Below are 12,948 nucleotides of genomic sequence, written 5' to 3' on the forward strand. Positions count from 1 at the left end.
GAGGAGTGACTTGTCTGGCCACTCTACCATAAAGGCCTGATTAGTGGAGTGATGCAGTGATGGTTGTCCTTCTGGAAGGTTGTCCCATCAAACACAGAGGAACTCTGGAGCTCTGTCAGAGTGACCATGGGGTTCTTGGTCACCTCCCTGACCAAGGCCCTTCTCCCACGATTACTCAGTTAGGCAAGGCGGCCAGCTATAAGAAGTCTTCGTGGTTCCAAACTTCTTCCATTTAAGAATTATGGAGCCCACTGTGTTCTTGGGGACCTTCAATGCTGCAGAAATGTTTTGGTACCCTTCCCCAGATCTGTGCCTCGACACAAGCCTGTCTCAGAGCTCTACGCACAATTCCTTCGACCTCATGGCTTGGTTTTTGCTCTGACATGCACTGTCAACTGTGAGACCTTATATAGACAGATGTGTGCCTTTACAAATCATGCCCAATCAATTGAATTTACCACAGGTGGACCCCAATCAAGTTGTAGAAACATCAAGAACTATCCATGGAAACAGGATGCAACTCAGCTCAATTTCAGTCTCATAGCAAAGGGTCTGAATACGTATGTAAATAAGGTACTTCTGTTTAATAAGTTTATACATGTGCAAACATTTCTAAAAACAGTTTTTGCTTTGTCATTATAGGGTGTTGTGTGTAGATTGCTGAGGATATATATATTTTTTAAATCCATTTTAGAGTAAGGCTGTAATGTAACAAAATGTGGAAAAAGTCAATGGGTCTGAATAGTTTGAAGGCACTGTATATACACGGGGTACAAGGTAATGGAGCTTGATATGTACATACAGTGCCTTCACACCCATTGACTTTTTCTACTCTGTTGTGTTTCAAAGTGGGATTAAAATAGATTTTTATTTTTTTTGTCATCGATCTACACAAAATACTTTGTCGAAGTAAAAAAAAAAAAAAATATATATATATATATAGTAATGGAAAATAAAACATATTTGATTAGATAAGTATTCAACCCCATAAGTAACATTTTATCACTTTTAGGCAGTGATTACATCTGTGAGTGTTTCTGGGTCTCGAAGAGCTTCGCAAACCTGGATTGTACAATATTTGCCCATTATTCTTTCAAAAATTCTTCAAGCTCAGTCAAGTTGGTTGTTTATCATTTCTAGAAAGCCATTTTCAAATATTCCCATAGATTTTCAAACAAACAAACTATACCACTCAGGAATATTCAATGTCGTCATGATAATTAACTCCAGTGTATATTTTGCCTTGCGTTTTAGGTTATTGTCCTGCTAAAAGTTATCTCCTAGTGTTTTGGAAAGACTGAACCAGGTTTTCCTCTAGGACTTTGCCTGTGCTTAGCTCTATTCCTTTTTATCCTAAAAAACGTGCTAGACCTTGCCAATGACAAGCATACATATAACATGATGCAGCCACAACCATGCTTGAAAATATGAAGCGTGGTACTAGAGGTGTTAGATTTGCCCCAAAAATAATGCTTTGAATTCAGGACAAAAATGTAACTTCTTTGCCACATTTTTTGCAGTATTAATTAGTGCCAAACAGGATGCATGTTTTGGAATATTTTTATTCTGTACAGTCTTCCTTTTCACTCTTGTCATTTAGGTTAGAATTGTGGAGTAACTACAATGTTGATCCATCCTGTTGTTTTCTCCTATAACTCTTATAAAATCACCATTGGCCTCATGGTGAAATCCCTGAGCGTTTTCCTTCCTCTCCGTCAACTGAGTTAGGAAGGACGTCTGTATCTTTGTATTGAGACACCATCAAAAGTGTAATTAATACCTTCCCCATGCTCAAAGGGATATTAATTGTCAGATTTTTTTCTCCCATCTACCAATAGGTGCCCTCCTTTGCGAGGCATTGGAAAACATCCCTGGTCTTTGTCTTTGAATCTGTGTTTGAAATTCACTACTGACTGAGGGACCTTCCATATAATTATATATGTAGAGTACAGAAATGGGGTAGTAATTCAAAAATCATGTTAAACCCAATTATTGCACAAAGAATGAGTCCATGCAACTTTAACAAATTTACACACCTCAATGTATTTAGGCTTGGCATAAACAAGGTGGAGAATACTTATTTACTCAAGAATGTAATAAATTAACATTTAAAAATTCTAAAAACATATTTCCACTTTTTTATTTGACCTTTATTTAACCAGGTAGGCCAGTTGAGAACAAGTTCTCAGTAACAACTGCGACCTGGACAAAATAAAGCAAAGCGACACAAACACAGAGTTACACGTGGAATAAACAAATGTACAGTCAATAACACAATAGAAAAAAAATCTATATACAGTGTGTGCAAATGAGGTAAGATTGGGGAGGTAAGGCAATAAATAGGCCGTAGTGATGAAGTAATTACAATTTAGCAATTAAACACTGGAGTGATAGATGTGCAAGTAGAGATACTGGGGTGCAAAGAAGCAAAAAAATAAATAAGAATATGGGGATGAGGTAGTTAGGTGGGCTATGTACAGGTGCAATGATCTTTGAGCTGCTCTGACAGCTGATGCTTAAAAGTTAGTGATGGAGATACGAGTCTACAGCTTCAGTGATTTTTGCAATTCGTTCCAGTCATTGGCAGCAGAGAACTGGAAGGAAAGGCAGCCAAAGGAGGAATTGGCTTTGGGGGTGACCAGTGAAATATACCTGCTGGAGCGCGTGCTGCTATGGTGACCAGTGAGCTGAGATAAGGCGGGACTTTACCTAGCAAAGACTTATAGATGACTTGGAGCCAGTGGGTTTGGCGACGAATATGAAGCGAGGGCCAGCCAACGAGAGCATACAGGTCGCAGTTGTGGGTAGTATATGGGGCTTTGGTGACAAAACGGATGGCACTGTGATGGACTGCATCCAATTTGCTGAGTAGAGTGTCGGAGAATATTTTGTAAATGACATCGCCGAAGTCAAGAATCGGTAGGATGGTCAGTTTTACGAGGGTATGTTTGGCAGCATGAGTGAAGGATGCTTTGTTGCGAAATAGGAAGCCGATTCTAGATTTAATTTTGGATTGGAGATGCTTAATGCGAGTCTGGAAGGTGAGTTTACAGTCTAACCAGACACCTAGGTATTTGTAGTTGTCCACATATTCTAAGTCAGAACCATCCAGAGTAGTGATGCTGGGCGGGCGGGCAGGTGCGGGCAGCGATCGGTTGAAGAGCATGCACTTAGTTTAACTTGCATTTAAGAGCAGTTGGAGGCCACGGAAGGAGAGTTGTGTTCAGTGTCCATAGAAGGGCCAGAAGTATACAAAATGGTGTCGTCTGAGTAGAGGTGGACCAGAGTATCACCAGCAGCATAAGCGACATCATTGATGTATACAGAGAAAAGAGTCGGCTCGAGAATTGAACCCGGTGGTACCCCCATAGAGACTGCCAGAGGTCCGGACAACAGGCCCTCCTATTTGACACACTGAACTCTGTGTCTGAGAAGTAATTGGTGAACCAGGCGAGGCAGTCATTTGAGAAACCCAAGGCTGTTGAGTCCGCCGATAAGAACGTGGTGATTGACAGAGTCGAAAGCCTTGGCCAGGTCAATGAATACGGCTGCACAATATTGTCTTTTATCGATGGCGGTTATGATATCGTTTAGGATCTTGAGCGTGGCTGAGGTGCACCCATGACCAGCTCTGAAACCAGATTGCATAGCGGAGAAGGTACGGTGGGATTCGAAATGGTCGGTGATCTGTTTGTTAACTTGGCTTTCGAAGACCTTAGATAGGCAGGGTAGGATAGATATAGGTCTGTAACAGTTTGGGTCTAGAGTGTCTCCCCCTTTGAAAAGGGGGATGACCGAGGCAGCTTTCCAATCTTTGGGGATCTCAGACATTACAAAAGAGAGGTTGAACAGGCTAGTAAACAGGGGTTGCAACAATTTCGGCGGATAATTTTAGAAAGAGAGGGTCCAGATTGTCTAGCCCAGCTGATTTGTAGGGGTCCAGATTTTGCAACTCTTTCAGAACATCAGCTATCTGGATTTGGGTGAAGGAGAAATGGGGAGGCTTGGGCAAGTTGCTGTGGGGGGGGGGGGGTACATGGCTGTTGACCGGCGTAGGGGTAGCCAGGTGAAAAGCATGGCCAGCCATAGAGAAATGCGTACTGAAATTCCCGATTATCGTGGATTTATCGGTGTTTCCTAGTCTCAGTGCAGTGGGCAGCTGGGAGGAGGTGCTCTTATTCTCCATGGACTTTACAGTGTCCAGGAAGTTTTTGGAGTTTGTGCTACAGGATGCAAATTTCTGTTTGAAAATGCTAGCCTTTGCTTTCCTAACTGCCTGTGGTTCCTAACTTCCCCAAAAAGTTGCATATCGCGGGGGCTATTCGACACTAATGCAGTATGCCACAGGATGTTTTTGTGCTGGTCAAAGGCAGTCAGGTCTGGAGTGAACCAAGGGCTAGATCTGTTCCTGGTTCTACATTTGTTGAATGGGGCATGCTTATTTAAGATGGTTAGGAAAGCACTTTTAAAGAATAACCAGGCACCCTCTACTGACGGAATGAGGTCAATATCCCTTCAGGATACCCGGGCCGGGTCGATAAGAAAGGCCTGCTCGCTGAAGTGTTTTAGGGAGTGTTTGACAGTGATGAGGGGTGGTCGCTTGACCGCAGATCCATTAACCTCTACATCACCAGAGGAACAGAGGCGGAGTAGGATAAGGGTACGGCTAAAGGCTATAAGAACTGGTCATCTACTGCGTTAGGAACAGAGTAAAAAGAGCATGGTTTCTGGGCGCAGAAGAATAGATTCAAGGCATCATGTACAGACAAGGGTATGGTAGGATGTGAATACAGTGGAGTTAAACCTAGGCATTGAGTGACGATGAGAGAGGTTGACATTATTGGGTATTGTGTGTAGATCAGTGACACAAAATCTAAACGTAATACATTTTAAATTCAGACTTACAACAACATGTGGAAAAGTCAAAGGGTGTGAATACCTTAAGGCACTGTAACTAGGGATAAAGTGACTAGGCAACAGAATAGATAAACAGTAGAAGCAGCGGATGTGATGAGTCAATAGTTAGTGCAAAAAAGGGTCATGCAGATAGTTAAATAGAGAAGTAAGTAAAAGCGCAATATGTGCCATGTAAAAAAGCTAACATTTAAGTTCCTTGCTCAGAAAATGAGAACATATAAAAGCTGGTGGTTCCTTTTAAAACTTGTTCGGGCTAGGGTCCTTTTTTCTCAATTTCCGCCTGACTGACGTGCCCAAAGTAAAGCCTGTAGCTCAGGCCCTGAAGCCAGGATATGCATATAATTGGTACCATTGGAAAGACACTTTGAAGTTTGTAGAAATGTTAAAATAATGTAGGGAGACTATAACACAATAGATATGGTAGGAGAAAATCCAAAGAAAAACCAACCAGATTTTTTTTTTTTTTGAGAGCCCATGCTCTTCCAATGGAACGTTAGGGAAATAAATAAATCTAGCTCCCAGTATGCAATTCCTATGGCTTCCACTGGGTGTCAGTAGTCTTTGTTCAAGGTTTCAGGCTGGTTTCTTCCAAAACAGGTAAGAAATATGAGTTTTACTACAGGGACACAGACTTGGAAATTCATGTATGTACGCGCGATGAAGACAAGACGCACCTGCTAATATTGTTTTCCTATTGAACATACTTCTTTCCATATGAAATGTTATAGTTTAATTACATTTTAGGGTATCTGATGATTAAATAGAAATGGATTTTGACATGTTGAAAAAGTTTAGGTGTAGATTTTCGGATTCCTATCTTGGCACGTTAAACGAGTGGATTACTCAAATCAATGGCGCCAACTAAACAGACTTTTTGGGATATAAAGGATTTTATCTAACAAAACGACACTACATGTTATAGCTGGGACCCTTTGGATGACAAATCAGAGGAAGATTTTCAAAAAGTGAATATTTAATCGCTATTTGTGAATTTATGAAACCTGTGCCGGTGGAAAAAAATGTTGATGTGGGGCGCCGTCCTCAAACAATCGCATGGCATGCTTTCGCTGTAAAGCCTACTGTAAATTGGACAGTGCAGTTAGATTAACAAGAATGTAAGCTTTCAACCGATATAAGACACTTGTATGTACCTAAATGTTTAATATCCATCATTTTTATAATTATTTATTTGAATTGCGTGCCCTCCAGTTCCCCCGGAAGTTGTCCCGCAACTACAATATTGAAGACTATTAACATGAGTCTTCAATATTCCCAGTTAAGAAGTTTTAGGTTGTAGTTATTATAGGACTATTTCTCTATACCATTTGTATTTCATATACCTTTGACTATTGGATGTTCTTATAGGCACTATAGTATTGCCAGCCTAATCTCGGGAGTTGATAGGCTTGAAGTCATAAACAGCGCTGTACTTCAAGCATTGTGAAAAGCTGCTGGCAAACGGAGGAAAGTGCAGTTTGAATGAATGCTAACAAGCCTGCTGCTGCCTACCACCACTCAGTCAGACTGCTCTATCAAATCATAGACTTAATTATAATAAACACACAGAATTATAAGCCTTAGGTTATTAATATGGTCAAATCCTGAAACTGTAATTTCGAAAACAAAAAGAACCGTTCCGTATTTTATATAACGGGTGGCAACCCTAAGTCTAAATATTGCTGTTACATTGCACAACCTTCAATGTGATGTCATAATTATGTACAATTCTGGCAAATTCATTAGTCTTTTTTAGGAAGAAACGGTCTTCACACAGTTCGCAATGAGCCAGGCGACCCAAACTGCTGCATATACCCCGACTCTGCTTACACTGAACACAAGAGAAGTGACATAGTTTCAGGCACCACATTGATTATATGCAACGCAGGACAAGCTAGTTAAACTAGTAATATCGTCAACCATGTGTAGTTAACTAGTGATTATGTTAAGATTGATTGCTTTTTATAAGATAATTTGAATGCTAGCTAGCAACTTACCATGGCTCCTGCTGCCTGCACTCACGTAACAGGTGGTCAGCCTGCCACGCGGTCTCCTCGTGGATTGCAATATAAATCGGCCATATTCGGCATCCAAAAATGCAGATTACAGATTGTTATGAAAACTTGAAATCGTCCATTCCGATAAATCGGTCGACCTCTACATCATACTATTTTCTAGCTAACGTTATATTGAAGGGCTAGATAGCTAGCTAGTTTGATCACAAGCACGGTTAGCTAGTGGTCAGTCGAGTAAAGTTACTAGTTGCTAGTCAAACTTCTAGGCAATCTAAGCAAGGCCCATATCTAGCTCGCTATATAGTTAGATATCTATCTAGTAAATGTGGCCAACTAACTAGCGCTAGCTCTGATGTCACAAGTTGACATGAGTTTTGAGCAATTGATAATGCTGCTAAACATTGATTGTCAGTGTTTTATGTTGCCATTATCACCAGAACGATACTAACTAGCAGTAGCAATACACACACAGAAAAGTATGTAGACAACCCTTCAAAATGGTGGATTTGGCTACTTCAGCCACACCCACTGCTGACAGGTGTATAAAATCAAGCACACAGCCATGCAATCTCCATATCGAAAATGTTGGCAGTAGGGTGGCCTTACTAAAGAGCTTAGTGACTCTCAATGTGGCATTATCATAGGACACCACCTTTCCTACAAGTCAGTTCATAAAATGTCTGCCTTGCTAGAGCTGCCCTGGTCAACTGTGTTGTTATTTTGAAGTGGAAACTTCTAGGAGCAACAATGGCTCAGCCGCGAAGTGGTAAGCTACACAAGCGCACAGAACGGGACCGCCGAGTGCTGAAGCACGTAAAAATAGTCTGTCCTCGGTTGAAACACTCACTACAGAGTTCCAAACTGCCTCTGGAAGCAACGTCAGCATAATAACTGTTTGTCGGGAGCTTCATGAAATGAGTTTCCATGGCCGAGCAGCCGCACACAAGCCTAAAATCACCATGCGCAATGCCAAGAGTCGGCTGGAGTGGCGCAAAGCTCGCCGCCGTTGGACTTTGGAGCAGTGGAAACGCGTTCTCTGGAGTAATGAATCACGCTTCACCATATGTCAGTTCAAGGGACGAATCTGGGTTTTGGCGGATGCCAGGATAACGCTACCTGCCTGAATGCATAGTGCCAACTGTAAGGTTTTGTGGAGGAGGAATAATGGTCTGCGGCTGTTTTTCATGGTTCGGGCTGTTCCAGTGAAGGGAAATATTAACGCTACAGCATACAATGACATTCTAGCCGATTCTGTGCTTCCAACTTTGTGGCAACAGTTTGGGGTTCCTGTTTCAGCATGACAATTCCCTTGCACAAAGCAAGGTTCATACAGAAATGGTTTGTCAAGATGTGGAAGAACTTAACTGGCCTGCACAGAGCCCTGACCTCAACCCCATCAATCACCTTTGGGATGAATTGGAAAACAAACTGCGAGCCAGGCCCTATCACCCAACATCAGTGCCCGACCTTAGTAATGCTCTAGTGGAAGGCCTTCCCAGAAGAGGGGCGGCAGGTAGCCTAGTGGTTAGACTAGTAACCGAAAGGTTGCACGATCGAATCTCCGAGCTGACAAGGTACAAATCTGTCGTTCTGCCCTTGAACACGGCAGTTAGTTAACCCACTGTTCCTAGGCTGTCATTGAAAATAAGAATTTGTTCTTAACTGAGCAAAGGCAGAACCAAATCTATATTAATGCCTATGATTTTGGAATGAGACGTTCGACGTCCACATACTTTTGCCATGTAGTGCTTGTTAGCGCTCAAGCTAGCTAGCAAGACGATAACGTCGCACTACTGGCTTAGCTAGCTAGTAGCCGGTTACCAATATATGTTGTTGCAGTAATGTTTGCTGGCTACGCGTTCGCTAGCTTGCTACCTAACTTAGGTAACTGTGTCCAGCAGCTACCTAACAATCTAACAAAAGAGAATATAACGTTAACTATAATCTTTCTAACTTCAATGTTTGGTTAGCTGCAACGCTACTAAGTTAGCTAGCTAGAATAAATAGCCTATCCAGTATAGCTGCCAGCTAGCTACAGTTAGCTGGCTACCGTTAGCTAACTCAACGTTAATTATCCCTGGGTGGTCGCTGATTCAACAAACCAAAACCAGTAACAACCAGTTAGATAGTTAGCTAACGTTAACTAGCTATCTAATTCACCTTAGTAATTAGCAAATTAATAAAAATGTACTGCGACAAACATCTATCTACCATGTTATCTGTCCTTTCCTGAACTGCGGCCCACCCTACACCCCAGCATCCTTGGCCTCACCTCCTCTTCACTTTCACTCCTGAAGCACAGACAGGCGGCCCGCTTCTTGTAGCCATCCCCATCGTATGTCCGGGTTTGGTTTGACTTGAGCTTCATCATTTCGGCTACCAATTGACCAAAACTGTAATTCAAACGCTGGGAAGGACGCTGTCTTTGACGCAAAGTCCTCCTATGAGGAACCCCGGCGTTTTCTTATAAGAAATAACTTCTTCTTCGCTTCATTTTCATAAGCATAAGCACATCTCCAGCACGGTCGCCATTATGAAGATAACTGCGTAAACAACGTAACATGGCATATCTTAACGATGGTGGCATTGGGATATTACGTATCTTGTTTTGAGGAATACAGTATTGAATGCCAAAAAAACGAAACGAAGTAGAGAATTTACGCCAATGACGCTAGGTTCTGTTGATATCTTTCATGGAGATGCTGGAAGAATTCATCGCCTTGACTATCAACAGACCAAGATCCTATCTTTGGTTGTAATTCATATCAATGACTAAATGGCACGTTAACGCCGAGCTTGTAAAATTAACCACAATAACATATACAACGTGTGTTCACGCGAAACTTCAGACAATCTTTCAGCACACCAGGCAATGGACAGCAACCTGGTAGGTTATTACCTAAGATCAAACAACCAACAAAAAAAAAACATTTGTGGGAAATTTCTATCGGTTACTTATGTCCATTTATGCATATCTAATAATATACTTCAATGCTTTACATTATTTGTTTCATTTATGTTTTATGCATCCATTTCATAGTGACGTTATGGACAGCCTGAACAGTATGTGACCGCGACCACAATAAAATAGATTCAAATGTTTTGCAGTGTCTTGCATGAATTCTGAAAGACGGTGTGAAATATTAACCAGTTTGAAATATTAACCAGTTTAAACACAAAACTCGGGAAGTATTTTGTTCCTTGTGCATAGATGCAGAGAACAGGAGACGAAGAAACGTCTCCAAGGTGATGACATTCCCCAAATATTACCCCTTAATAGGAAATGAAAGAAATTACGAGAGCCTAATTTTCAATTGCGGATTAGAATTCTAAGGTGAGTTCTAGTTGCTAAAGTTATTCTGTTTACATACTGACTATGTTAAATATCGTATAAGTATTTATTTCCAGAGCAGTTGTAAATAGAAGATACATTTCCCCACCCCTCCGTAACGGGCACCATGGAGAATATATGAGTATGGTGTAAGTCTGGCTGTGGTTGGAAGGCAAGCCCATTACGTTGAATGATGAGGTAGTGTTGATCGTAAAAAGCAGTTACAGCTGATCTTCCTCATCCTCTTCCTCAGAGGACTCTTGGGATCCCTGCTCTTTCTTCTCTTGAAAGCAACAGGGGGACAATATTACAGCTTTCTGCATGCTACAGGGATGTGCACAGTCCATTTCAGTGTCATATCTACCACACCCATGGCAGCAACATACATTTTTCACAAGCAGACCTCAACAATACAGGCAGTGTCCAACACCCATGCAATAAGCAATCGTAAGAGGAACCGCAATAATGTACAGTAACCAACAAAAGGACACCAGAATAGTGTTACCTCCTTTTTGGGTGGCCGTCTGTGCTCTCCCTCTGCAGTAAAAGCAGCTTTATGTTCAAGGTGTAATTCAACAAAACAGGTGCAAACATTATACAGTAAATATACAGTATTATATAATTGTCTATGATGCCAACACCTTTGGCCAAGCAGAATGTGTTGTGTAGCACTCCATGTGTTATTGGCACCAGTAGGGGGAGGTAGATCGTTCAGCCCAGGGCAAGCAGGGGGTTCAGAGGCTTTTACTGCAGGTGCTGCTGACAGTGCTTGGCCCAGAGGGATGAGAGTACAGTCAGCACACCACCTGGTGCATTTGAGGATCTAGCGCTTACTACTGTATATGGACATGAGTGTTGTAGTGTAGTGTACTGTACTGGTATCTTGAGGATAAGCATTTACACAGGGCACAGGTGTTCTAATCCAAACGGATTCATAAAAACATTCAGCAGTGAAGTATAACAAAGGATGTTCTCCCAACTATCCTCACATGGAGTAACTTTGCCTGAGGCCTGAAAACCAATGTTAGCTCAGTGGGCTAATGTTGTCTTGAGATGCGCAGATGATGCAAGCTCAATACTCGGTCTATTACACATGACATATAGCCACTTTTTTATTTCATAAAAAAAAAAAAAATTACTAGGCAAGTCAGTTAAGAACAAATACTTATTTACAATGACGGCCTACACCGGCTAAATCCAGAAGAGACTGGGCCAATTGTGCGCCGCCCTATGGGTGTCACATGGAGCGGAACAGGTGAACCCAAGAGCAGACTCAGACGAGGATGAGGTAACCAAGGTATTTATTGAAACACAGGGGGAAGATGGGGTGCAGGCCAGGGGAAGCCCGGCGGGTTGTAGGAAGCCCGGTGCGGAGGCTGAGGCTGGAGCGAGGGGAGTTGGGACTGGGTAAGCAGGTCTGGAGAGGAATCCAAGGACGCAGTGCAGTGGGGGGGGGGGGGGTCCAGGACAGAGTAGCAGGACTGACGAGACGTGGGACTGTAGACGGGCCAAAGTCAGGTAGGGCAGCGGAGAGGAAAACAGTGTCAGGCAAGGGAAACCAGGATCTAAGCTGGAAAAATTGGCTAAAACCGCAGACTGACGGAGCAGAAGTTACGATCTGGCAGCGTGGAAGTGTCAGGGCTGAGTGTTTGTAGAGGTCTTGATTATGGAACATGTTGCAGCTGGTGGGGTTCTGCTCTGCCTCCAGCACACCTGTCTCTGCCCACACAATCACATACAGAGAGAGAGGAGGAGGGAGAGAGCACTGGGGGAGTAGCGGCAGGTTAGGCAGACACAGGATGAGAAGTAGAGGGTGTGGCAGGAGCAGATGTAACAATGGGACTCCCAATCACAGCTGTTTGTGATACAGCCTCTATTCGAACCAGGGTGTCTGTAGTGACGCCTCAAGTACTGAGATGCAGTGCCTTAGACCACTGCTCCACTCAGGAGCCCAGAGTCAATTTTTGTAAACCTAATGTCAGGGAAAGCTATGTAATTATTTACTGTTTGTTGAAGTATACCTGGCTATGTAATTATTTACTGTTTGTTGAAGCATAAAAAACTGGACCTTCGTGTTATTGATGAAGGGGTGGGGTTCGGGTGCATTACAGTGACTTTAGTTTTACAAAAACTGACATTGGGGTCCTGACTGGTCTTTCTTCTAGCCAGGCTCAGAGTTAAATATCTAATTGCAATGAATGAAGTCGATGAGGTCTGTGAAAGCTCCTCTGGAGAACAGTGGAGAAAATGGTATCGATAATTCACTATAATAAACAGTCTGAATAACCTCTTAGTCTCCAAGGACAGGCTTGGTCAAAGGTGTAAAGTACTTAAGTAAAAATAGTGCTACTTAAGTAGTTTTTTGGAGTATCTTTACTTTACTACTAATATTTTTGACTACTTTTACTTCACTACATTCCTAAAGAAAATAACGTACTATTTACTCCACACATTTTCCCTGAAGTTCTTCTTACATTTTCAACATTTAGCAGGACAGGAAAATTGGCCAATTCACGCACTTATCAATAGACCATCCCTGGTCATACCTACTGCCTCTGATCTGGCACACTCACGAAACACAAATGCTTTGTTTGTAAATGAGGTCTGAGTGTTGGAGTGTGCCCCTGGCTCTCCGTAAATAAATAAAAACGAGAAAATGGTGCCGTCTGGTTTGCTTAATATAATATA

General features: G+C 42.2%; 1 protein-coding gene across 2 annotated transcripts in view; it reads right to left on the minus strand.

Moving 5' to 3' along the window:
* LOC139536536 (diphosphoinositol polyphosphate phosphohydrolase 1) overlaps positions 1-9,487 on the minus strand; it is a 31,551-nt gene extending 22,064 nt beyond the window's left edge. The window contains exon 1 of one of the 2 annotated variants that reach the window (XM_071337118.1): positions 9,202-9,487. In XM_071337118.1, the coding sequence (XP_071193219.1) occupies positions 9,202-9,300 (99 nt within the window). In that variant the 5' untranslated portion in view covers positions 9,301-9,487. The remainder of the gene's footprint in view (positions 1-9,201) is intronic. The other variant, XM_071337119.1, reaches the window with a different exon arrangement.
* Between the last annotated feature and the right edge of the window lie 3,461 nt (positions 9,488-12,948).

Source organism: Salvelinus alpinus, chromosome 12 (assembly GCF_045679555.1).
Source record: "Salvelinus alpinus chromosome 12, SLU_Salpinus.1, whole genome shotgun sequence".
In the NCBI taxonomy this organism is placed as follows: Eukaryota; Metazoa; Chordata; class Actinopteri; order Salmoniformes; family Salmonidae; genus Salvelinus; species Salvelinus alpinus.